The 27,922-nt window shown below is 46.2% G+C and overlaps 1 protein-coding gene across 1 annotated transcript in view; it reads left to right on the forward strand.

The window, feature by feature from the left end:
* Nucleotides 1-455: 455 nt before the first annotated feature.
* FAM177A1 (family with sequence similarity 177 member A1) overlaps nt 456-27,922 on the forward strand; it is a 43,206-nt gene continuing 15,739 nt past the window's right edge. The window contains exons 1-3 of the mRNA XM_029598954.1: nt 456-612; nt 1,990-2,163; nt 27,002-27,068. Of these exons, the coding sequence (XP_029454814.1) occupies nt 538-612; nt 1,990-2,163; nt 27,002-27,068 (316 nt within the window). The 5' untranslated portion in view covers nt 456-537. The remainder of the gene's footprint in view (nt 613-1,989; nt 2,164-27,001; nt 27,069-27,922) is intronic.

Raw genomic sequence — 27,922 nt, forward strand, 5'->3', positions numbered from 1 at the left:
TGGTGTCCATAACCGGCAGACCGCTGCTAACCACAGGGTCGCGCGACCCCCTAATTTGTTTATTGCATGGCGCCCCCTTGCTTTCTGCAAATTTTATTGCATTGGCCCCACAGTGCGCTCGGCCCCACTGCATAAGGGGTAATAATAGCGTGTCAAAAAAATGCACGGACAAGGGGCTAAAGGGTGTGCTCGGCCGAGCGCACCGTTCTGTATTGGCATTTTAGTAGGGAACCCGATGGAAATTTTAGAGCTGTAGCTAAATTATTTAAAAAAAAAAAAAAAAAAAAAAGGTAAACTAGCTTCCTCTCGACTTCTAAAATTTCACATCGAGCTCAAAAAGTCGACAAATCAAGCGACAAAATCGCTAAAATTGGCACAAGAAAGAGTGAGAACTATATGATATCGCCCTTGACATTAGAGCCAATCGCGGCGTGCTGTGCTAGGATAGAGGCTTGGAACGCATGATGCTTTCTTTCGGGCCCGGCTGCTTCCGGTGTTTTCCTGTGACGTCACTTCCCGAGAGTCTAGATCCCGGGGATGGAGAGCGGTTTGTCGGTTGTCGCGCTCTGTTATACTGACGTGAGGGTTCCTGTATCCATGGACGAGGAGAAGGTAGGCTGCAGCCGGGCCCGGGTTCTCTCTGCACTCTCCACTTCCTCCCGTGTTTCCAGGCTCCCGGGGCTGGGCGTGTTGCAGCCTGGAAACCAGCGCATGATGTGTTGGAGGAGGCTCTCGGAAGCTCTTTGGTGAATTATTTTCTGGAAACACCGCCTGGAATAGAGCTCCTCAGTAAGAAACTGACAACAGATCACTGCTGGGCACAGACCTGCAGCTGAGCAAAATAAATGCTGTCAAACCCTGGGGGCAAATGAACCTGTCTCTGTCAAGCCTAGTGTGTACACGCAGGACTCCTCCGCCATGGTATACTCAGCTAGTGTTGACAGTGGTTAGGTAGGATCCGTGACAGCGCATTTCATCATGTGCCATGCTTTGGTAGGACACCCACAAGAACATCAGAATTCCAAGACTGGGAGAAATAAAACTTTTAAAAAATAATTGGGGAGGGAGAGATTTTAATTCCCAATTAAAATGTATTGGACTAGAAGACATTTATGAAGGAAGAGAGCAGAAAATATATAAATTGAAAAGGGCAACCACAGGAGCCAGACCTGCTAGGAAAGCACCGAAAAGTACTTTTTATTAGGTTATGAACATAAATTAGTTTTTGTTTATTCTTTTTTTTTTCACTGATTCCTTTCAATTTAATTAAACTTATACTTTGTTTAAGAAGATGCATCACAGATGTTTTATTGACATTAAAAGTTCATAATAGGCTTATGACCATGAAACAGAACTGAGACCATATTTTCCAGTCCAGCTATTTTGAAGAGCTTAGTCAATACAGAGATAGCCAAATGAGGAAGTATAAAGAACAACAAAGAAGGAAGTACATTACTTAAATGTTGGTTAATGAGTAGCTAAATTGTTTATGATATTGGATGTCTTATTTCCTGGTGTGACAATTGTACTGTCACATTGTTGTCTGAGGTAGTAAAATAGCTTCTGTAGAATTGGTTTATGTTTGGAATAATCTTATATATAAAATAATTTTCATATGTCTTCTGAGTGAGATTTTCTTGAGTCATGACATGTACAGTTATCCCTTGAGGGGAAACAGATTGGTTGTATATGCTTGTTAGCCTTCCTCCCTCTCTGTCTTTATCCTGTCCCCTCATTCTAGTAATCCATTGCAATTCCAAATGGTCCCCTGACCAGAGTTATATAGACTCTTCCTCTTCATCTGATCCAGCATCAAAGTGCTTCCTCTCTTCCTTCAGAGCCCTTCAGTGTCCTAAACTGTAACTAGAATCTCACTTGGGAGGTAAAGGCTTTGAAGAACGAGTTTAAATCTCACCCCCATCCCTTTGTGTGCCTCTTTTAGTAGTTAAAACTGTTTAAGTGCCTTAAATACTTTGCTTAATATTACAGTTGCAGCCAGATGGTGCCAAAGAGTTTGAGAATGTGGAACTGGGGATTGTAGGGAAGGCAAAGAAACATCCCAGGAGGATCATTCATTTTGCAAGTGGGGAAACGATGGAGGAATACAGCACAGATGAAGAGGATGAACAGGAGAAACAAGATCTCTTGCCCTCTATTGACCCTGTAAGTCTCAGGCAGATATGTTTGTTTTTGTCAGACTTTTATAAAACATCCTGGCACGAGTGAGATCTCTTCCTGGTCTTACAGTTATAGCCAAGTTTCAGTCAGTTTTTAATCCTACCTCACAATATTTTTAAATGAATATTACTATATAAAATTGAGTTTGCTGGCAGATTCCCTTGTCTTAGTTGGGAGGCTCTTAGGTCATCTGCTACTGCTATTATTATTACTACTACTACTACTACTACTACTACTACTACTACTACTACTACTACACATTTCTGTCACGCTACATGACATACGCAGCGCTGTCCAAACATACAAAAACATAGTCCCTGCTCAATAGAGCTTACAATCTAATAAGACAAACATACAAGACAAGAGACTTTGGTATTTCATAAAGCAAGACAATGGTTAAAAAGAAAGTTAGTTAACAAGACTATAAGCAGACAATCAGGCATAAGATTTAAAAGCAGTTTCAAAAGGTGGGGCTTTAGATGGGATTAAAACATGGCAAGAGAGGGAGCATGACGCACCAGTTCAGGAAGACTATTCCAAGCACATGGCGCGAACAGGTGGAAAGCATGGATTCTGGAATTGGCAGTAGAGGAGAAGAGCACAGATAGGCGTGGCTTATCTGACAGCGGAGTGCACGAGGGGTGTAGAAAGAGATAAGAGAGGAGAGGTAGTGAGGTGTTGCAGAGTGAAGGCATTTGTAGGTGATGAGCTTGAACTGTATGCGGGAGCAGATAAGGAGCCAATTCAGTGACTTCAGAATAGGGGTTATGTGAGCATAGTGACTTTGGTGAAAGATAAGTCATGCAGCTGAATTTAGGACAGATTGCAGCGAAGAGACATGGCTTGCTGGGAGACCTATGAGGAGCAGGTCGTAATAGACTAAGCGGGAGGAGATGAGAGAGTAGATAAAGAGTTCTGGTAGTGTGTTCAGAAAGAAAGAAACAACATGTTTTAGCAGTGTTTTGGATATGGCACAATAGACCCGCTTACCAGTTCAAGCAACCAATCAGCGAGGGAAAGGATCATTTAAACAAACCTGAGCACGGACGCTGCTCGTCAAAGGGGTGCGAAAAGGTGGTTGCCCTTCTGTGGGCCCCTTCGTGCTGCCCCTGAGCAACCATCTTTCCGACTCCACTCCCCCGCGACTCAAACAATCCCTCTTGAATCAATTAACTCATCGGAAAGTGAGGCCTGGAAATAACAACAACCACCCAGGACCCTTAACCAAGGCTCATCTCTGCTCTCACAATAAGTCCAGAGTAACACAAATATGATGACCCAACATATTCCCATCAGATATCACCGCCACCTCTTCAACATGCTCCCAGCTCAATCCCCTACAGCAAGAACTCCCAAATCTCTCATCCCTATCTTGATCACTCCCCTGACTCAGCTCCTAGGTCTAACACTTCTCTCAGTGACCCTATTTAATTCTCAATCTCTGACAAAAAAAACTCATATCCTCAACGACTATCTCTTAGACTGTAACCCTGACGTCTGCGCCATTACAGAAACCTGGCTAAAAAACTCGGATATAGCGCTAATCAACCAATTACCTACCCACAAATACGATTTTTTCTCTATACACAGACAAAAAAAACGAGGGGGCGGCCTATTACTAGCCTCCAAGAAAGAACTTAGACTAACATCTCATACAATCAAGACAGAATCCAAACTAGAATTAGGTTTATTCAAATCTAATCATCTGCAAGTCTTACTAGTTTATGCCCCTCCAGGAGTATTGGAAGCAGACGCCTCCCCCCTTATTGAATCCATTGTTAAACATATCAATACTGACTCTCCTACCATAATCTTGGGAGACTTTAACATACACTTTGAAGCCTCTCACCATACGCCCAATTGTGAAGCCTTAATCACCGCCCTCAATGCAATGGGATTCACCCAGATCGTCAACGGACCCACACATAAAGCAGGACATACATTGGACCTTATCTTTATCAACTCTAATTTCTCCATCACCAAGGATCCGGCTTGTACCCCCATCCCCTGGTCAAACCACTATCTGATAACAACCACCCTCACTTCAAATAAACAGACACCCAACACCTCTCCTCCATTCACTTTAGGAAATCATGTGCTTCCGAGACACTCAATGAACAGCTCACTAAGGATCTCAAAAATATAGATCTATCCAACCCCAACACAGCAGTGCTCTCCTGGCACAAGATCACAGAAGATGTAGCAAATAAGCTCTGCCCATCTATCTCGAAAAGAATTAACCCCACAAAAAAAGGAAATCAACCTTGGTTCACCCAGGAACTCAAACAGTTAAAACAAGAACTACGTCACAAAGAAAACAAATGGCGTAAAGCCCCTTCCCCCTCCACGCTTTCATCATACAGAGGAACCTTACATTATTACAGGTCATCAATTTTAAAAGCTAAAAAAGTTTTTTACGCAAATAAAATCCATGACTTCCAATATGATGCGAAGGCTCTCTTCTCATATGTGTCTCAAATTACAAAGTCACTACCACCACCGATCCCAGACAAACAAGCTCAATCCAAGGCAAATGAGCTAGCCATATTCTTTCAGCAGAAGATATCAAACACGATCTCCCTCCTCCCACCCAATACCAACACCCTCGTTTCATTTACCAATACCCATATGCTTAAGGAAGCCAAATTAGAAAACTTCGAATTAACTTCATCTAAAGAGATCGAATCCATTCTCAAGAAGCAGAAACCATCCAGCCATCCCACAGACAACCTACCAACCAAGCTACTTCTACTCATACCAAACACTATATCCGGACCACTGGCCAACATCATAAACTGCTGCTTAACCCAAGGACTGTACCCAAACATCCTAAAAAACGCCTCTCTCAAACCCCTACTTAAGAAACACAACTTAGACCCTAGTGAACTAGCTAATTTCCGCCCTATATCGAATCTTCCATTCTTAGCCAAACTCACAGAAAAGGTGGTTAACACCCAGCTATCAGAATATTTAGAAGATTACAATATTTTATATCCTTCACAATATGGTTTCCGCAAATCACGCAGCACAGAAACCTTGCTCATCTCCCTAACTGACCATATTATTATGGGACTAGACAAAGGACATTCTTTTCTTCTAATCCTTTTAGACATATCAGCGGCGTTCGATACCGTCAACCACGCCATCCTCCTGAATCGTCTATTAGACATAGGCATCTCAGGACAAGTCTACAACTGGTTCAAGTCTTTCCTTAGCGATAGAAGTTTCAAGGTCAGAATAAATAATAAAGAATCACCACCAACAAATTCATCACTTGGAGTACCTCAAGGATCCTCCCTGTCCCCCACCCTTTTTAATATCTACCTCCTCCCCCTATGCCAACTATTAACAAGCCTCAACCTTATTCACTACATTTACGCGGATGATGTGCAGATCCTGATCCCCATAACGGAATCCATCACCAAATCACTCTCGATCTGGAACAACTGCCTACATTCTATCACTAATCTCCTCAACAGTTTAAATTTGGTCCTCAATGCTAAAAAGACCGAACTCCTCCTCATTTCCGCCTTCCAAGATAACTATCAGTCACAGGCCCAACATAACCACGCCCTCTCTCATACTCAAGTTAGAGACCTTGGGGTTATACTTGATAACCGTCTTAACCTAAAGAGTATGATTAACACTATAACCAAAGATTGCTTCTTCAGACTACAGGTATTAAAAAGACTCAAACCCCTTTTATATTTCCACGACTTTAGGACAGTTCTTCAATCATTGATTTTTGCCAAAATAGACTACTGCAGCGCGCTCTTCACAGGATTACCCAACTCATCCATCAGGCCTCTCCAGATGATACAGAATGCTGCAGCTAGAATCCTGACAAGCACCAACCGGAATGATCATATTACACCCATCCTCCGAAATCTACACTGGTTACCAGTCAATTACAGAGTCCTTCACAAATCTTTAACATTAATACACAAATTCATCTATAATCTTCTTTATCTCGACCTTGAAATTCCATTAAAACTCCATACTTCTAACAGGCCAATGAGAGAAATATCCAAAGGAACGCTACAAGCCCCTCCAACCAAAGCCACACGACTCATCGCATCCAGGGACCGAGCATTTTCGACAGCAGGCCCAGCCATCTGGAACAACCTCCCTGCAGAACTTAGGCTGGAACCTTGCCTGCTAACTTTTAAGAAAAAACTCAAAACGTGGCTGTTCCGCCAAGCCTTCCCAGAACCCTGGGATACACATTAGGCGTTATCTACCCATGATTAATGGATCCTCCCCTCCTCTGAATACCTTGACAGCATGGATACCGACTCTAACATGTGGACTATCTCTAGTCTGGACTACCTCTAGTCCGGAATTTGTTTCTCTCCCTTTAACTTAACTTTATATTTCTCTTCTAGCTTCCTAAGCTTCCAAGTTCACAGTCCTCGTTGTAATGTAACTTTGTTTTTTCTTCCTTTATCTAGTTATTTTACCCCTGTTCGATGTAAACCGTCCTGATATGGTATTTAACCATGAAGGTCGGTATAGAAAAATGTTAAATAAATAAATATGTGTAGAGAAGGAGAGAGAGGCGTTGAAAAGGATTCCAAAGTTACGGGCTGATTGGACTGGGACGACGACCGAGTTACTTTATTTAGGCATTTTATATACTGTCATTCCAAAAGAAGATCACAATGGTTGACAAAAGCAACCTTCATATTCTAGGTCAACACAACATCAAAAACATGTTAACTAGGAGGCTAGGACAGTAGTTTGTGATACATAAGTTCCATTTCAATAACCTTCACGAATTAGTCAGTAAGTTGTCTTAATACACTTTACATCTCTCATTACTTGTAGCTCATTCTTCTAATATTATCTATGTTTTTGATAGTTAATTTATCTGTATATTGATATTTTAAGTTAGATCATATGCATTTTTGAAGAGCCAGGTTTTCAGCTCACGTTTGAAACTCTTTCTGTTATCAGACCTAACGTCTCTGGTAGAGAATTCCACAATTTGAGGCCCGCTATGGAAAACATTTGGTCTCTTATTTGTGTTAGATGTGTACTCTGCATTGTAGGCACAGTTAATAGTCCTTTGTTTTGTGATCTTAAGTGTTCGCTGCGGTGTGTATGATTGAAGCGTCACTCCTATTAGGCAGGGGTTTATGTCGTTGATGATATTAAAAATTAGTGTTAATACTTTATAATGAATTCTAGATTGTACTGGCAGCCAGTGCAGTGGTATCAGCGAGAGGGTGATGTGGTCAAATTTCCTTGTCACTAATAAAAGTCTTGCTGAGGCATTTTGAAATAACTGTAGTAGTTTTAATAATCCTGAAGGTAGGCCTAGTAATAGGGAGTTGCAGTAATCTATGTTTGAAAATATTAGTGTTTGTAAAACAGTGTGGAAGTCCTGTAACGTTAGTAATAATTTCAACCAATGTAATATTCTCAGCTTGGAGTATCCTGTTTTAATTAATTTGCTTATGTGCTTTTTCATTGTAAAGTTCTCATAAATCTGTATTCCTAGGTCACGTACTTGATCTGAGGGTGTAATGTGAAAATTACCCAGGTCTAGAGGTGGTGGTGACTATAGAGGAGTTTCTCCTTAACCACACGATTTCAGGTTTTTTTTTTTGTGTTTAGTGTTCGTTTCAGCAGAGTTAGTTCTTGTTGTATTGCCTTCATGTATGTTGAGAGTGTCGATGCAATTTTTTCAAATGAATTGGCTAATATACAGTTTTACACTCTGTCATTTGTGGATAAGAAGTTGATTTCTAGTTCCACTACTGATGTATGTACACAGAGGCAGCATGTAATTGTTGAATAGTGGTGTTGAGAGTGCTGAACTGTGGGGGGACAACTGTATCAATTGGGAAGGTGTCAGATATATGGTTGTCCAGTTTGACTTGGAATGTCCTATCTGCTAGGAAGGAAGAGAACCATTTGAGAACATTTCTTCTATTCCAATTTTTCTCAAGTGATGGCATAACAGGGTATGGTCCACAGTGTTGAAGGCTGCTGTTAAATCAACTTGTGCCAGGATATAAGATTCTTCATTGTCAAACCCCTGTAGTACAAGGTCCATTAAAGAATGAACAAAGATTCTGTTGATCCATATTTTCTGAATCCGGATTGGTTTGGATATAGAATATTATTGTCTTCTAGGTCGTTTTCTAATTGAGATAACACTGCTTTTTCTAGGACTTTGGCGATAAAAGGCAAGTTGGATATTGGTCAATAATTGTCCCAATCATCAGTTCTGCCAGTTTTATTTTTTAGGAATGATTTGATCATTGCTTGTTTTGCCCCAGCAGGGACCAATCCTTCTGATAGCGAGTGGCTGATTATGGTTGCGATAGTTGGAGTGATTACGCTGTGTGCTATTTTCAGGGAACTTGCGGAGGATTGGGTCCAGCGGGTGGATAGCAGGCTTAATTTTGATAATGTTTTGGTTAATTTCGAGTTTAGTTACTCTGTCGAATGTGTTCCATTTGATCTGCCTATGTTTTTCTTCAGGTTCTTTTGTTGACGAGCAAGTGGAGAATTTTGTTTTTAATCTATTGATTTTATCTAACAAAGAAGTGGCATATTCATTGCAGGTATTCTTTGAAAAGTGGTAGTTACTCGAGATGGAGGAACAAGATAGGTCCCTGAAGCTTTTGATGGTTTTGACGAGTAGTTTGGAATTATTACACTTTTTTTTTGCTTTATTGATTTGTGCACTGTATTTTGTTAGGCGGGATCTGTATTTTCCTAGAGATTCTGCGGACGGGCATTTCCGCCATTGTTTCTCTGTTTTTCTCAGTGTAACCTAAACTTGAGCGCGTATTTCTGCAGGTACTTGTGCCCCTACAACCTTGGCCTATACGAGCGCATATTTGCACATGTATTTGTGCATGTATAAATGTAACCTAGTCTTGAGTGTGTATTTGCGTGCGTCCCGGAGGGGTGTGAGAGTATGCTCGAGTGGCATTGGTATGCGCGCAGGATGCTGTCTAGTTCAGGAGAGCTTGGCGCTGTGGACGAACAGGACCAAGCACCTTGCTGTCTGTGAGGCTAGCCATATGATATCAATTCAGTCCTCACGCTCTCTTCGTTTGTGTCAGCGCTGTTTAGATTCTCAAGGTGATTTTGACTATTACAGATTTTGCCCATGTTGGGACATCCCCTCAGCCTATGATGTCTCTGGAGGGGATTGGAGTGGGAGGTGAGGCAATGGTCAGTTCTCTTCCTCCCTTGTTCTCGAGGGCAAAAACTTTCCTGAGAGAGAGGTTGGAGAGAGCAAGTTTGGGCCTATGGGCTCTGCTATAGATCCAGCCTCCGTCTCCTTGGTGGAATGTTTCCAGGGCCTAGAGATCTTTCTGCAGGAGTGCATGCTTGGGCCTCCCATTTGTCAGGCACAGTGGGCAAATGCTGCAGGGAAGCTGTCCTTGGTAATGTTCAAGAGGATGTGGCTCATGAGACATCAGAGGATTCTGATGGGGAATTGGCTTTATCACCTCTAGAAGAGGGAAAATTGCATATGATTGAGAGTTGCTTCAGACTCTTCTCAGATTTTTTTTTTCTTTTTTTCACAGGGATGTCTTGCTGAGTTCGTTGGCTTAGACCCTGAACATGCTTAGTGTGGCTGGAGGTCAATTTTAAGTTGAGTCCTGTTTCTTTCCTCCCTGTATCCAGTTCAAGAGATATTGGATTTAAAGAAGGTAAATGCGTCTCTCAAGGTGCCCCATTTCCGCATGGAAACTCTGAGGACCTTCATAGCGGTAGTGCAAGGGAGAATTCTTGGCATCTCTTGCCTTGACAGAGGCGTATCTGCACATAAGCTATCAGGCCGGAGCACCAGAGATTCATGGTCCTAAGGGAATATTTCAGTTTCGAGCCCTTCCCTTCGGCTGGCGACGGCTACACGTACCTTCACAAAGGTGGTGGGGGTGGCCACATTGCAAAAGGAGAGTATGTTGGTGCATCTGTATTTGGACGACTGGCTCATTTGTGTGAAATCAGAGGACCTCAGTCGAGAAGCAGTACAAAAGATACCGATAGCCTTGAAGTCTCTAGGATGGGTGGTGAACCTAGCAACGAGCCATTTAGTCCTCTTTCAAACTCTGGAGTATCTGGTAGCTCAATTCAACACACTAGCAGGGAGAGTGTTTCTCATGGAGAGAAAGTGCTGAAATTGCAGAGTCAGATTAAACTTCAGCTAGAGCTTTTGGTGTTCATGGTCTGGGACTATTTACAGGTCCTGGGTTCTATAGTATCAACGTTGGAATTGATGCATTGGGCTTTCATGTATTTGCAGCCACAGCAGGGGGCTCTTCTCTCCTGCTGGAATCCATTATTGGAAGAGTTTCATCTTCCTCTCATGTTAAGGGAGAATTCAGGGATGGTCGTTCATGGTGGCTTACTCACACCAATCTTGAGCATGGTGCGGAATTAGAGGTTCCGAATTGGGTAATAGTCACCACCAATGCAAGCCTCTCCATATGGAGGCTGGTGTGGCAAGATAAGTCGGCGCAGGGCCAGTGGTCGAAACAGGAAGCCTCACGATCTATCAGTCGGTTAGCGACAAGAGCGGTGCATTTTGCGTTGCTTGCCTGTCTGCCAAGGTTACGCTGCCATGCAGTACAGATCTATCAGACAATGTGACGATGGTGGCCTACGTCAGCCCTCAAGATGGAACCAAGAATCAGGCAGTGGATCAAGAGGCCCGGACGTTTATTCTCTGGGCAGAGCAGCACTTGGAGCAGCTGACAGTGTCTCATGTTACCGGCGTGAAGAACATTCAGGTGGATTTTCTCAGTCGAAGAAAGTTAGACCCCAGGGAATGGGAGCTGTCGGAGGCAGCGATGTGTTTCATTCACAGAAGCTGGAGGTATCCTGACTAGAGAGAACACCAAGGCGTGGCGGTTTTACTGCTGCTGAACAGAACACAGTATGGAAGGAGTCTGAGCTCTGGTGCTGCTGTGGAGTCTTTGTCTTCCCTCCGTGGCCTCTGGTGGACAAGGGATCACGGTGGCTAGAGAAACATCCGTGCAACGTGATCCTGGTAGCTCCAAAGTGGCCACATTGACTGTGCTTCTCAGATCTGATCAACATGGCCATAGACAGGCCCCTGAGGTTTGCTAATTAGTTGACTCTTTTCCACCAGGGCTCAATCTTTTTGTCTCACAGTTTTGCTTCTGAGAGGAGGTGACTGTGATAAAGGGGATATTTCAAAGTGGTTATTGCAGGCTAGGCGACCTTCAGCATCCTTGATGTATGTGCAAATTTGGAGGATCTTTGAATCCTGGTCTTCTCTTGACTGAGTACAGCTTCAGCCTGTTTAGGCTATGGTGTTGCATGTTTTGGCTTTTTTACTGAAAGGATCTGGGCAAGGGACTGGCCTTCAACTCTCTGAGAGTCCAGGTAGCAACTCTGGGTTGACTCCGGGGTAAGGTGCAAGGAGCTCTGTCCACACATCCGGAAGTTATATGCACTTGCATCTTCAGGTGCGGAACGTTTGTCAGTCTTGGAATCTGAATCTAGTCCTTAGAACAGCGATTCTCAACCAGTGTGTCGCCAAGCACCGGCAGGTATGTCACGGCTCCCGGTGTCCCACTGCCCCGGTTGTGCTTCCCTGTTCCCTGCCCCCCCCCCCCCCCCCCCGCGGGCCAGTGGCAAGCCTCCTCCCTTCTACCTGCCAGTGGGAGTAGGAAGAAAGGCGGAAGCTTCTGATTGGCTGGTGAGGCAGGAAAAAGGGACATAGCATGGGGTGGGGGGTTGGGAGGAGTGGCAGTGTCTAAGCGAGGCTGCCATGGGAGCTCATCCCCGTGGCGGTGAAGAAGCCCGACCCTGATGAAGCAAGGCCACCATGGGATCCCATCCCCGTGTTGGAGAAGAGGAAGCCTGACCCTGGCCGAGCAAGGCTACCACTGGAGCCTATCCCTGTGGTGGCGAAAAAGAAGTCCCGCTGGAGTAAAGCCACGGGGGAACTGGAGCCCGTCCCTGCAGCAAAGGAAGAAGTTTGGTGGTGAGGCCTGGTGCATGCATGTGTGAATGGGAGCCTGGGTGTGGGTGCGAATGGGAGCCTGGGTGCGGGCTAGTGTGTGTGGGTGCAAATAGGCGTGAGAGCATTTGTGTGTGATTTTGAGTTTGTATATAAGAGAGAGCATGTGTGTGATTGAGAGAGAGACTGGTCAGAGAGATGTTTCTGGGTAAGAAACCAAGACTGGTCATGGGGTCTCAATTGGGGTATGTGTGTGTGAGTGAGTTGACTGGTTGTGGGCCCTAAGAAAGAGGATCATGAGGACAGAGCTTCAGCAGCCGCTGCTGTTTCTGGCGAGTGCTTTTGGCCTGCAAGAGAAAGGAGTAGGAGAGTTGCTGGAGAGGGTAAGTAAAGGTGGCTTTTTAAATTTATTTTTCTTGTTTGACTGTCATTTTAATTATTGGGTATTATGTAATCTGTTTTGAAATATGTAATTTATATTTGGATAATTTTTTTAATAATGTTTGAGAGTTTTTAATTGTTGAATGTTATTCTGTTCATCAGCTGTTTTGAAACATTTATTAGTATAGTTTTACAATTATTTCTGTGTGGTGATCTGTAGCAGCTTGGCTTATTCTGTTTTCCCAATAGGAAATGTATTAGTGTTTAGGGCCTGGTCTAATAGTTGTATTTCTTAGATAGGGTTGTTACTGTTGAGTGTGTTCCATAATACAGGTGTAACTTTGTGCGGGTTAGTTTATGTGCATTATTGCAGATCCTGGGACTATGTTAGGTGCTATATTTCTCTTTCCATTTCTCCAGTTTCACACTGCATGCAGAGTGGCTTTTTTGGTTTTCCATTCCAATTTGTCTCCATATTTATAATTTGTGGTTTTTCTGTACTTGGTGAAGGTCAGTTCTGGGTGTGTGACCGAGGTGTGGTATTTCACTAGCATGTAGATCATTCTTATGTTGTGTTTTCTCAATAGGATATGCATTAGTGACAAATTACTGTCTTTTCATAATAAGGGCTATTGTGCCTGGTAGTAAAGGGAGTTTATTTTGCTTTTACTGAGATGTCACCAGAACATCTTTTTTGTATGGTGAGTTGTATGGGTAATGACCTAGCTCTGTTCTGACCCATTGTTGGGGGTCGAGGGGGTTCCCGTGAATGCAGAGTGTATGTTTACATATAGTCCCGTGATGGTCACATGTTCAGTGTGTCACGCATGTGAGAACTATCTGTCAGGTGTGTCCTGGCCGAAAAAAGGTTGAGAACCATTGCCTTAGAGCAGGGGTGGGCAATTAGTTTTCCCATGGGGCCGCATGAGAAATTGGGATGGTTTTAGAGGGCCGGACTAATATAATTAACTCAGTTCTCAATAGCCCTACTTATGAAAAGACAGCAGTTTACCACCAATGTATGTCCTCTGAGAAAACACAACAAATAAGACCGATACAAACGCTTACATGCTAGCAAAATATCTCATCTCGGTAACTGACACAGAACCGACCTAACATACTCCCAAGATCTGTAGTAATGCACATAAACTAATCCGCACACAGTTACACCTGTATTATGGAATACACTCAAACAGGAGCAACCCTATTTATGAAAAGGCAACACTACAAATATTACATCAGACCCTAAACACCAATACACCTCTTATTAGGAAAACAGAACTAACAAGCAGCTATAGATCCCCAAACAGAAATAATTGTAAAACTATACTAATAAGCAGAATAAATGTTTCTAAACAGCTATGAACAGAATAACATCCAACAATTAAAAACTCATAAAAACTATTAAACATTCTCCAAACACCAATAAAATATTTCAAAAAAGCAGACATCACACAATTAAAATGGCAGTCAAGAAAAATAAACTTAAAGCCACCTTTACTTACCCCCTCCAGCAGCTCTCCTACTCCCCTTCCCTGCAGGCCATGGCACACACCAGAAGCAGCAGTAGAAGCTAAGCTCTATACTTATGGTCCTCTTCCTTAGTGCCCATGTCTCTCACACACACACCATACCAGTCATGCCCCCATGACCAGTTTCTGTCTCTCACACACCAATCATCTCCCAAACAGTCTTTGGCACACACACACCAGTCACCTTCCTGAACAGTTTCTCTCATGCCATACACACACACACACACACACACACACACACACACACACACACACAGGCTTTCCACTCCCGTGTTCTACTTGCATATATGGTCTTCTCACTCTCATAATCACTTTCTCTGTCTCTCTCTCTCTCACACACACACACACACTCACTCACCAGTCTCTCACTCCCATGCTTGTTCTCTCCACATACACAGGCTTCTCATTCCCAAAATCACTTTCTTTCTCTCTCTCACACACACACACACCAGTCTCTCACTCCCATGTTCTCTTTCAGATATACCGGCTTCTCCCTCCCATGATGTGTCTCACACACACCCGGGTTTCTCACTCCCATGCTCACTCTTCACATGCACAGGCTTCTCATTCCCATAATCACTTTTTCTCTCTCTCTCTCTCACACACACACACACACACACACACACACACACACACACCAGTCACCTGATCTCACTCATGCATACACACACACACAGGCTTCCCACTCCCAAGTTCTCTTTCAGATATACAGGCTTCTCCCTCCCATGCTGTGTCTCACACACACCCAGGTTTCTCACTCTCATGCTCACTCTCTTCACATGCACAGGCTTCTCATTCCCATAATCACTTTCTCTCTGTTACACACACACCAGTCTCTCTCATTTCCATGCTCACTCTCCACGTGCACAGGCTTCTCATTCCCTGAATCACATTCTCTCACATTCACACACACCAGTCTTTTTCTCTCACACACACAGTCACCTTACCAAGCAGTCTCTCTCTCTCATGCATGCACACTCACCCAGGTTTCTCACTCCCACAACTCCAGGCTTCTTATGCTCATGCTTTCCCACATACCCAGACTTCTCACTTCCATGCTTTTTCTCTCACACACACACACACACACACATCAGTCACCTCCCTGACTAATGCCTCACACTCTCACATACACATCAGTCATCTCCCTGAGCAATCACTTTCATTGTCTCTCACATACACACACACATCAGCTCTCTGACCAGTCAATCACACACAGGCTGGCTGGCTGCTTCTCACTCTCTCTTACTCACTTCCTCTTCCCCCTACATATGTCACGGAGTTTTTTGCCGGTCCGCGGCGCGCGCTCCCGGTCTCTCCCGCTGCCGTTGCCGCTGGGCTGTCAGCACGTTCAAGCCCAGTGGGAACGGCAGCGGTGTTGGAAGAAGCTGTGGCACCCGCGGCTGGCCTTTTCTTCTTCCCGCGCCTGCCCCCCCCCCCCCCTCCCGTGACCCGAAACAGGAAGTGATACACGGAGCGGTGCGCGGGAAGGAGAAAGAGCCGTGCTGCGTCTGCTGCAGCATCGGCCCCCGAGCAATTGAACCAGCTGGCAATCGAGAAAGAAGTCAGCAGCATGAGCCCCCGCAGGCCAAGAAAGAAGAATCCCTTCGGCCGCGGGAGGCTCATGCTGCTGACTCTTCTCGATTGCCGGCTGGTTCAATTGCTCGGGGGCCGATGCTGCAGCCGACGCGGCACGGCTCTTTCTCCTTCCCGCGCACCGCTCCGTGTATCACTTCCTGTTTCGGGTCACGGGAGGGGGGGGGGGGCAGGCGCGGGAAGAAGAAAAGGCCCAGCCGCGGGTGCCATAGCTTCTTCCAACACCGCTGCCGTTCCCACTGGGCTTGAACGTGCTGACAGCCCAGCGGCAACGGCAGCGGGAGAGACCGGGAGCGCGCGCCGCGGACCGGCAAAAAACTCTGTGACATATGTAGGAAAGAAACTCGAGCGAAGGCACGCTCCCCGATTGGCCGGCCAATCGGGGAGCGAGGGAGCGGAGAATGAACTGCTGCCTTCCCTCTGCAAGGGAAGGCAGCAGTGCCTCATTCCCCGTCTGCTCTCAGCAGTGGGCGGGCCGGATTCAGCCCGCGGGCCGCCCCTTGCCCAGGTCTGCCTTAGAGGATTGTGTTAGTCTTGGTTTCAATCACTAAAGAGAGCTATGTTTAAGGACTTGACTCTTAAAAATAGTTTTGGTGGCTATTTGTTCAGCCAGGAGAATTTCGGAGCTCCAGGAACTGTCATGTTGAGATCCCTTTTTACAGCTGTCGGATTTGGGTGCCGCCTTTTCTGCCTGGGTAATTTCGGCATTCCATCTTAGACAGTAGAGCTTCCAGCTTTTTTGGATTTGGATTCCTCTACGCCTCACACGGGGGAGCTTAGACTCTTACATGGAGGCATGCATTATTGAGGTATCTAAAAGTCACTTATGATTTCCGTAGATCAGATCCTCTTTGTACTGTGGAGTGGCCCAAAGAAGGGGGAAGTAAGGCATCTAAGGCTACAATTGTGCGGTGGCTGAAGGATGCGATCAAGTCGACATACATTTCTAAAGGGCGCCTGCTGCTGGGGGGTTTAGGGTTCACTCAGTGCATTCTCAGGTGACTTCCTGGACTGAGTCACAACGTGTCTCCACACGAAACTTGCTGTGTGGCTACTGGGAATTCCCTGTACGTACCCGGATCAGTCCAGACCGTAGGTTGAGCCTCCTGTCCAGCAGATGGAGACAGACTAAAACTGAAAGGCTCTGTCCTATATCAGGACAAAGTCTACCCTGCAGCCCTCCAGTATTTGTCTGTCTCCAGCAGATGGATCAGCTCACCCTCCGGTCTCCTGATCTGGGCTACTCAGCCTTTGTTTTCTTTCCTTTTCGGATCAAACAAGTAGTATCGTAGTTTTACCATTTATTCAATCTTTTTAAAAAAAACATTTTTTAATTTGTTTTGTATTGGGCTCCGTCTCTCTTCTTTTCACAGGAAACGCTTCCGTCTCCTGGCTCTTGTTGGATCTAGGGGGGCTTAGCCCCTTGTGCAGGGCATAGCCTAGGTCCGAGACTGCTTCCTCGGTGGGGGGGGGGGTGTCGATATTGGTAGTCCAGTCAGTCACCACCACCACCCCCCCCCCCCCCCGGCTGCCTTGAGGGCTCAGGGCTCTCCCTCTTCTTCCCCTCAGTAAAAAATAAATAAAAGGACAATAAATTTTGTTCTACTACAGCAGACTTGCTAAAAGGGGGAAGGATTTTTAAATCTTAAGCAAGCTGGCCCAGTTGGAGCGTGTAGGATTCACTATCCTGCCTCCACTCCTTACTGGCACTTCAAATGCCTTTTTCTCTCAGCTGTTTTTTCTTTTGTGCAGTTCGCGGCTCCTCTTCATTGGGGATGCTGTGTCTGAGTGCCTGTCTTGCATGTGGGGAGCCCTCTGCGCGCCTATCACGCGAGGGGCTCTGTTCAGCGTGCCTGCCAGGTGAGGAGGGTCCCTCCTCGGCAGCGCTGCCAAATTTAGTTCGCGGTCGTGCTTCCCTCTGCATGGCTAGGCCATTCCTGGAACGGCGGCCATTTTGGGAATTTCGGCAGCTCCCGATTCAGAGCTGCCAGGGGCTGGGGATGCGATTTTTTTTTTTTTTTTTTTTGCAGAGCTTTCCCCCCCAATTTAAGCCCCGTATCGCCCCGGGATGAGATCCCTGACCCCCCTCCCCCCTCCGGCAAGGCTAGGGCCCATTTTTCTTCAGAATTTAAGAACATAAGAACATAAGAAAATGCCATACTGGGTCAGACCAAGGGTCCATCAAGCCCAGCATCCTGTTTCCAACAGTGGCCAATCCAGGCCATAAGAACCTGGCAAGTACCCAAAAACTAAGTCTATTCCATGTAACCATTGCTAATGGCAGTGGCTATTCTCTAAGTGAACTTAATAGCAGGTAATGGACTTCTCCTCCAAGAACTTATCCAATCCTTTTTTAAACACAGCTATACTAACTGCACGAACCACATTCTCTGGCAACAAATTCCAGAGTTTAATTGTGCGTTGAGTAAAAAAGAACTTTCTCCGATTAGTTTTAAATGTGCCCCATGCTAACTTCATGGAGTGTCCCCTAGTCCTTCTACTATCCGAAAGAGTAAATAACCGATTCACATCTACCCGTTCTAGACCTCTCATGATTTTAAACACCTCTATCATATCCCCCCTCAGTCGTCTCTTCTCCAAGCTGAAAAGTCCTAACCTCTTTAGTCTTTCCTCATAGGGGAGTTGTTCCATTCCCCTGATCATTTTGGTAGCCCTTCTCTGTACCTTCTCCATCGCAATTATATCTTTTTTGAGATGCGGCGACCAGAATTGTACACAGTATTCAAGGTGCGGTCTCACCATGGAGTGATACAGAGGCATTATGACATTTTCCGTTTTATTCATCATTCCTTTTCTAATAATTCCCAACATTCTGTTTGCTTTTTTGACTGCCGCAGCACACTGAACCGACGATTTCAATGTGTTATCCACTATGACACCTAGATCTCTTTCTTGGGTTGTAGCACCTAATATGGAACCCAACATCGTGTAATTATAGCATGGGTTATTTTTCCCTATATGCATCACCTTGCACTTATCCACATTAAATTTCATCTGCCATTTGGATGCCCAATTTTCCAGTCTCACAAGGTCTTCCTGCAATTTATCACAATCTGCTTGTGATTTAACTACTCTGCACAATTTTGTGTCATCTGCAAATTTGATTATCTCACTCGTCGTATTTCTTTCCAGATCATTTATAAATATATTGAACAGTAAGGGTCCCAACACAGAACCCTGAGGTACTCCACTGTCCACTCCCTTCCACTGAGAAAATTGCCCATTTAATCCTACTCTCTGTTTCCTGTCTTTTAGCCAGTTTGCAATCCACGAAAGGACATCGCCACCTATCCCATGACTTTTTACTTTTCCTAGAAGCCTCTCATGAGGAACTTTGTCAAACGCCTTCTGAAAATCCAAGTATACTATATCTACCGGTTCACCTTTATCCACATGTTTATTAACTCCTTCAAAAAGTGAAGCAGATTTGTGAGGCAAGACTTGCCCTGGGTAAAGCCATGCTGACTTTGTTCCATTAAACCATGTCTTTCTATATGTTCTGTGATTTTGATGTTTATAACACTTTCCACTATTTTTCCTGGCACTGAAGTCAGGCTAACCGGTCTGTAGTTTCCCGGATCGCCCCTGGAGCCCTTTTTAAATATTGGGGTTACATTTGCTATCCTCCAGTCTTCAGGTACAATGGATGATTTTAATGATAAGTTACAAATTTTTACTAATAGGTCTGAAATTTCATTTTTTAGTTCCTTCAGAACTCTGGGGTGTATACCATCCGGTCCAGGTGATTTACTACTCTTCAGTTTGTCAATCAGGCCTACCACATCTTCTAGGTTCACCGTGATTTGATTCAGTCCATCTGAATCATTACCCATGAAAACCTTCTCCATTACGGGTACCTCCCCAACATCCTCTTCAGTGAACACCGAAGCAAAGAAATCATTTAATCTTTCCGCGATGGCCTTATCTTCTCTAAGTGCCCCTTTAACCCCTCGATCATCTAACGGTCCAACTGACTCCCTCACAGGCTTTCTGCTTCGGATATATTTAAAAAAGTTTTTACTGTGAGTTTTTGCCTCTACAGCCAACTTCTTTTCAAATTCTCTCTTAGCCTGTCTTATCAATGTCTTACATTTAACTTGCCAATGTTTATGCTTTATCCTATTTTCTTCTTTTGGATCCTTCTTCCAATTTTTGAATGAAGATCTTTTGGCTAAAATAGCTTCTTTCACCTCCCCTTTTAACCATGCCGGTAATCGTTTTGCCTTCTTTCCACCTTTCTTAATGTGTGGAATACATCTGGACTGTGCTTCTAGAATGGTATTTTTTAACAATGACCACGCCTCTTGGACATTTTTTACTTTTGTAGCTGCTCCTTTCAGTTTTTTTCTAACAATTTTTCTCATTTTATCAAAGTTTCCCTTTTGAAAGTTTAGCACGAGAGCCTTGGATTTGCACACTGTTCCTTTTCCAGTCATTAAATCAAATTTGATCATATTATGATCACTATTGCCAAGTGGCCTCACCACCGTTACCTCTCTCACCAAGTCCTGTGCTCCACTGAGAATTAGATCTAAAATTGCTCCCTCTCTCGTCGGTTCCTGAACCAATTGCTCCATAAAGCTATCATTTATTCCATCCAGGAACGTTATCTCTCTAGCGTGACCCGATGATACATTTACCCAGTCTATATTGGGGTAATTGAAGTCTAAATGCAGAAGAAGCTAAACCATGCACATAAGCAAGACACACAAAACGCTGGTGCAGGATAAATGTTAAATCACCATTCAGTGATGCACTTTAATAGATTCCAAGAAAGCTAAGTATGAGGGTTCATAACGGCAACTCCGTAGATTCAAAATCAACCATGGGGGACCTCTTATTACATGGTTGATTTTGAATCTACGGAGTTGCCGTTATGAACCCTCATACTTAGCTTTCTTGGAATCTATTAAAGTGCATCACTGAATGGTGATTTAACATTTATCCTGCACCAGCGTTTTGTGGGTAATTGAAGTCTCCCATTATTACTGCACTACCAATTTGGTTAGCTTCCCTAATTTCTCTTAGCATTTCACTGTCCATCTCACCATCTTGACCAGGTGGACGGTAGTATACCCCTATCACTGTAGTCTTCCCTGATACACAAGGGATTTCTACCCATAAAGATTCAATTTTGTATTTAGTCTCATGCAGGATGTTTATCCTGTTGGACTCTATGCCATCCCGGACATAAAGCGCCACACCCTCCTCCCGACTGCTCCTCTCTGTCATTGCGATATAATTTGTACCCCGGTATAGCACTGTCCCATTGGTTGTCCTCTTTCCACCATGTCTCTGAGATGCCAATTAAGTCTATGTCATCATTTACTGCTATACATTCTAGTTCTCCCATCTTACTTCTTAGACTTCTGGCATTAGCATACAAACATTTCAAAGTTTGTTTTTTGATTGTATTTTTATTCTGCTTTTTAATTGATAGGGATAAGTTACAATTTTTTAGCTCAGGTGAGTTTTTAGTTACAGGCACTTGGACTACTTTTCTAATTATTGGAACCTCACTGTCGGGATGCCTTAATTCTAATGCAACATTAGTATCCTTTAAAGATACCTCTCTCCGAACCATGCGCTGCTGAGCGACTGTCGGCTTTCCCCTTTGTTCTAGTTTAAAAGCTGCTCTATCTCCTTTTTAAAGGTTTGCGCCAGCAGTCTGGTTCCACCCTGGTTAAGGTGGAGCCCATCCCTTCGGAAGAGACTCCCCCTTCCCCAAAAGGTTCCCCAGTTCCTAACAAAACTGAATCCCTCTTCCTTGCACCATCGTCTCATCCACGCATTGAGACTCCGGAGCTCTGCCTGCCTCTGGTGACCTGCGCGTGGAACAGGGAGCATTTCAGAGAATGCTACCCTGCAGGAGGAGGAGGTCCCCTCCCCTCCCCAGGTCCCCTCCCCTCCCCAGGTCCCCTCCCCAGGTCCCCTCCCCAGGTCCCCTCCCGGCAAAAATCCCAAGACCGACTCTGCCGCCCGTCTTCTTGACCCCGGAGCCGCAGGGGTCTGTTAGGGTGCTGGTGGTCCCGGGGATACCCCCCATTCCTGACCCCCCGGCGCCCCTAGTTACTCTGGATCCCACCACAGATTTGGCGGGGGCACTCCCCCCCCCCCCCCCCTTGGAGGGGGATGACCCCCGGGTCCTCCGCATGTTTCAAAAGGAGGAGTTGGAACCCCTCATCCCCTTTGTCCTCCAGGAGCTGGGATTGGAGGGGCCCCCTGCGGATACGCTTATGTCTTCTTTGCCCAAGGATATGGACCCGGTCCTGGCGGGACTCAGGGCTTCGGCAAGTGCCTTTCCCTTCCACCCTATGCATAAGTTGCTGCTCCTATGGGAATGGGAAGCTCCCGAAGCGGGGCTCCGTGTTGGGAGGGCTATGGACAAGCTCTACCTCCTCCCGGAGGATTGCTTGGACATGCTGAGGTTTCCCACCATCTATTCTTCCGTCTCTGCGGTCACCAAGCACACCATTATCCCAGTGGTGGGGGCGACGGCCCTGAAGGACGTACAGGATCGTAAGCTTGAAGCCCATCTAAAGCGTATCTTTGAGGTTCTGGCCTTGGGAGTCCGGGTGACTATCTGCAGCAGTCTCATGCAGCGGGCAGGTCTCAGAGTTCAACAATTGCTCAGCACCCAGGACCCTCCCCGTCTGCAGAGGCGGAGCAGGCTAAACATTTGGAAGGCGTCATCGTGTATGAGGCAGATGCGCTCTACGACCTCCGCATCCAGGCGAAAGCGATGGTCTCGGCAGTCTCCGCTAGAAGGCTTCTCTGGCTGCGCAATTGGTCCGCAGACCCGTCCTCCAAGGTGAGATTGGGCATGTTGCCTTTCAAGGGTAAGTTGCTTTTTGGAGAGGACCTTGAGCAGCTTATTCCTTGGTGGAAAACAAGGTTCATAAGCTACCGGAGGACCGTCCAAAACAATCTTGAACTTTTACGCCCTCCCGTCCTCACTTCCGGGGTCAGCGGAGATATACACCCCATGGACGAGGTTGCTCCTCCAGAGGTTATTCTTCCCGGTCTCAATCTTGGTCCCAGCCCTTTCGTGGGCATCGGTCCTTCGGCGAGGGACCGTCCCAGCGCGCCAGCCCCACAGTGAAGTTCGGTTGACCCATTCCTCGGCCCCTCTTCCGGGCGGTCGTCTCTCCTTGTTCTTCGAGGAGTGGGTCAAAATCACGTCGGACCAGTGGGTCCTCGAGATTGTCCAAGACTGTTACGCTTTAGAATTTGCTCGAGACGTACCGGACCTCTTCGTATTCTCCCCATGCGGCCGTCTCAAGCGGGAGGCGATAGACCAAACCCTCACCAGGCTTCTGAGTCTGGGTGCCATTGTCCCGGTTCCGAAGGAGGAACTTGGCGCCGACCAGTATTCTATTTACTTCGTGGTACCCAAGAAGGACGGTGCCTTTCAGCCAATCTTAGACCTCAAGTGGGTCAACCGGGCCCTCAAGATCCCACGTTTTTGCATGGAAACCTTGAGAGCGGTCATCGCGGCGGTTCATCCCGGAGAGTTCCTCTCCTCTCTTGATCTGACAGAGGCCTACCTCCACATTCCGATTCACTGCGATTACCAGAAGTATCTTCGCTTCCACATCCTCAACCAGGATTTTCAGTTTTGGGCGTTGCCCTTCGGCCGCACCACGCACCTTCACCAAGGTCATGGTGGTGGTGGTGGTGGCTGCCGTGAGGGAGTCCTAGTCCACCCCTATCTGGATGACTGGCTCGTGAGGGCCAAGTCAGAGAGTCACTGCAGGCAGGCGGTGGATTGGGTTCTAGCTCTCCTCACATCCCTCGGGTGGATAGTAAACTTCCCCAAAAGCAATCTTTGGGCCTTCCCAGGTGTTAGAATTCCTGGGGGCCCACTTCGATACTCGGATCGGCAAAGTGTCCCTACCTCGTGCTCAGGCTCTCACATTGATCAACCAGGTACGGAATCTTCTCTCACTCCCTCTCTCGACGGCATGGGACTATCTCCAGGTCTTGGGCTCGATGGCCTCCACCATTGACCTCGTCCCCTGGGCATTTGCTCATATGCGACCGTTACAGAGAGCTTTGCTATCCCGTTGGCAGCCGGTGTCGGAATAGTTTCACGCAGTTCTCCTGCTTTCAGCCTCTACCGTCGCCGCCTTGCAGTGGTGGCTTTCGCTTCCTCATCTTCTCCGGGGAATGCCTCTTCAGGCTCCACAGTGGACAATAGTAACCACGGATACCAGTCTCTCTGGCTGAGGCGCAGTCTGCCAGTCCCAGTCCACGCAGGGGATCTGGTCTCCGGTTCAGTCTCGTTGGCACATCAATCGGTTGGAGGCCTGGGCGGTGCGTCTGACTCTACAGGATTTTCTGCCCCTGATCTGTGGTGAGGGTTCTCTCCAACAACTCCACCAACGTGGCTTATATCAACCGTCTGGGAGGCACTTGCAGTCGCCTGGGGGTTCTATAAGCCAGCCGTCTCTTCGACTGGGCGGAACGGCATCAGGATTGCCTGGCGGCCTCCTCAAAGCAGGCAAGGAGAATGTACAGGCCGATTTCCTCAGTCGTCAGTCTCTTGATCTGGGAGAGTGGGAACTCTCGGAAGAAGCCATGGACCTGATCGTTGACAGGTGGGGTCCCCCTCACCTGGACCTCATGGCGACCTTGCGCAATGCCAAAACCAACAGGTTCTTCAGCCGCTGGAGACAGCACAGCTCGGAGGGAGTGGATGCTCTGACTCTTCCCTGGCCTGCAGCCATCCTTCACGCGTTCCCTCCGTGGCCTCTGGTGGGAAAAGTTCTCCGAAGAATAGAACTCCACCGAGGGCCAGTGGTTCTGGTAGCACCCGAATGGCCTCGCAGACCGTGGTTCGCGGATCTCGTCAAACTGGCGACGGACCTCTCCAGCTCGGCCATCTTCCTCGTCTGCTTCGGCAGGGGCCCGTATTTTTCGACCAGGCTGATCGCTTTTGTCTAGTGGCCTGGCTTTTGAACGGAGACGCCTGAGGCGTAAGAGCTATACGGAGGAGGTTATCTTCACTTTGCTGCAAGCTTGGAAGCAGTCGACTTCTTCTCTAGCTTACGTGCGCGTTTGGAAAGTCTTTGAGACTGTTTGTTTGTGCGGAGTCGGGGATCTCAGCAAGCTCCGCTCCGGTTTCATTGGTTCTTTCCTTTCTACAGAAGGGTCTCTCCAAGGGTCTCTCTTTCAGTTCCCTACACGTGCAAGTTTCCGCTCTCTCCTCGGACGGGTTGAGGGTCATCCCTTAGCGGGCCACCCGGACGTGATTCGGTTCCTGAAGGGAGTCAAGCACCTGCGACCGCCCGCTTGCTCTACTTGCCCATCGTGGAATCTTAATCTCGTCCTCCGGGCTGTCTTTGTGGCTCCTTTCGAATCTCTCCATCAGGCTACGGTAAAGGACCTCATGCTCAAGACTGTCTTTCTCGTGTCTATCTCTTCCGCTCGGTGGGTTTCAGAGATCCAAGCATTGTCCTGTTAGGAACCTTTTTTGCGTTTTTTCCGATTCCGGAGTCTCGCTCAAGACGGTGCCTTCTTTCTTGCTGAAAGTTGTTTCCGCTTTGCATGTCAACCAGTCGGTGGAGCTTCCAGCATTCTCCCCAGAGGAGATTGCGGGTACCGCTGGGGGCGATTTCCACAGGCTCAATGTCAAACGAATACTACTCCACTATCTCCAGGTTACCAATGACTTTCAGGTCTCGGATCACCTTTTCGTCCTCTGGAGTGGTCCCAATCAGGGCAAACCGGCTTTTAAGACTACTATTGCTCGGTGGTTGAAGGAGGCGATTTTCTCGGCCTATCTTTGCCAAGGTCGGGCGGTTCTAAGGGCCTAAAGGCTCATTCGTTGCGTTCTCAAGCTACTTCCTGGGCGGAGAGCCAATCTGTTTCTCTGCAAGAAATTTGCAAGGCCACTACGTGGACGTCCCTGCATACTTTTGCTCGTCACTACCGCCTGGATGTGCAAGCACCGGTTTTTGGGTCCTTTGATCGGCAAGTGCTTCGAGCGGGACTGTCTTGGTCCCACCCGGTTTAGGGAAGCTTTGGTACATCCCACGTTCTGGACTGATCCGGGTACATACAGGGAAAGGAAAATTAGTTCTTACCTGTTAATTTTCGTTTCTGTAGTACCACGGATCAGTCCAGACGCCCTTCCCTGTTGCGCTGTTCACATTACCCACTTGAAGCCTTTCCTACAGGTATTAGGATGTCAGTATTGTTCTATCCTCTTCTGAACACCGGAAGCATTGGTTATTAATGACCAAGTACATGCAAGAGCGTTTCTTTCTACAGAGCTCCTTACAAGGTTATAAAGTTACTCCATTGAGTTTTTGTTGTTACTTGCTTGATCTTGTTCTTTATCTTGTTTTTTTGCTTTGACAATAGTTATACTGAAGGGCTGCAGGGTAGGCTCTGTCCTGATATAGGATACCCTTTCAGTTTTATTCTGTCTCCATCTGCTGGACAGGAGGCTCAACCCACGGTCTGGACTGATCCGTGGTACTACAGAAACGAAAATTAACAGGTAAGAACTCATTTTCCTGTCGTTGCACACTTTTGCTAGGCGGCATCACTTGGATGTCGGGGCTCCGGCTTCTATGTGCTTTGGTGAGAGTGTTCTACGAGCGGAACTCTCCAGGTCCCACCCCAGTTAAGGGGAGCTTAGATAAATCCCAGGAGTCTGGACTGATCTGGGTACGTACAGGGAAAGGAAAATTGGTTCTTACCTACTAATTTTCATTCCTGTAGTATCACAGATCAGTGCAGAGACCTGCCCATTTACTTGGGGGGGGAGGGAGGCCTTCTGTTCGTTGCTTTGTACATAGTGCAGAATTGTTGGAAGTTTTCAATGCTGATCACTTATGTTAAATTTGGGAAACGTGTTTTCCATTGTCTTTTTGGGCAATTTCACCTTCTTCTGGCTCGTTGGAGGGGAGGGAGTTTGCTTAGAAATTTATGGTTGTTGCTGACATCTTGGCTTGAGTACAGGTCAATACTGAAAAACTGCAGGTGAAGCACTGGGTTATGTACAGTGTCAGTGAAACTTTCTCAGTCTCCATCTGCTAGTTGGGAGGGAAAAACCCAGGAGATAGTACCTGGAGATAATTTGAACGAAAATTAGCAGGTAAACAATTTTCCTTCCCACACTTTCTCTTACTGTTACTGTTTTCGTCTCCACCACTTCCACTGGGAAGCTCTTCCATGCATCCACCACCCTTTCCGTGAAGAAGTATTTTCTGATGTTAGATAACTGTTATTACTGGATTTCTGCTTTAGATGCTCCCTTCATTTTGTTTATACACTGCATTAGTTAGTCATCAGGTCTAATGCTTTCCTTCCTTTCTCATTGCAGACAAAGCTGACCTGGGGCCCCTATGTGTGGTTTTACATGCTGAGAGCAGCCACATCCACCCTTTCAGGTACCAACTAATGTCTTATGGCAAATTCCTGGAATTTGGTGATTTAGGGGAGGGCTTTGGAGCTCTTTTGGCAGCTTAAACCTTTAGAAGTTGCCTGCCACAAGGAGTATTATTGCTCTGATAAGCTGAAACTCTTTAAAAGGACACTATCAGCCAGGCAGAACTTCTTAATAGTTGTCTTCTCTCCACAACCCCCACCAGCATGGCCTCAGTTGCATTTGTAGTCCATTGATGGCTTTCTTTTACCCTAGCTCTGACATAATTTTCAGGCTTGTATTATTCAGTCATTGTAGCTCAGTGTCAGAGACATTACATTTTTGGTTAACTCGTTATTGTTAATGCTGTTTCTGTCATATACCTGTTAAAGCCTATTACTTCCGTAGATCCTCTGAGGCCCCTGCCCTGTTCCATGTAACTTTTTTCTTTTACTGTTAACAATGTTCATGTAAGCCGGCATGATGTACCTACGAATGTCGGCATATAAAAATCCTAAATAAAATAAATTACTAGCACTGAGCAGGCATTGATCCCTGCAGTCCGAGCACACGGCCACACCTCTCTCTTCCTTTTGTGTGCATGCATAGCAGTGGCTGGGGTTGGATTTCCTTTACATACGTTCCAGAACAGTTAACACTCCCCTCAGGAAGCGAGTTTACTTTCTTTGTCCAAGACAGTGTGGCCATTTCCAAGGCAATAGTAAGAATGTCTTTTAAGCGTTTGTATGAGTACATGTACACGCTGTATTTTATGGGCAGTGATTGCCTACCTGTGATGCTGATTCATTACTGCTAAGCTGTTCTTTTCCCTGCAGCTTCAGACTGTATAGTTATGGAACTGCACCAGGAGCTGTCTAG

The sequence above is a fragment of the Rhinatrema bivittatum genome, chromosome 4 (assembly GCF_901001135.1).
Source record: "Rhinatrema bivittatum chromosome 4, aRhiBiv1.1, whole genome shotgun sequence".
Classification (NCBI taxonomy): domain Eukaryota; kingdom Metazoa; phylum Chordata; class Amphibia; order Gymnophiona; family Rhinatrematidae; genus Rhinatrema; species Rhinatrema bivittatum.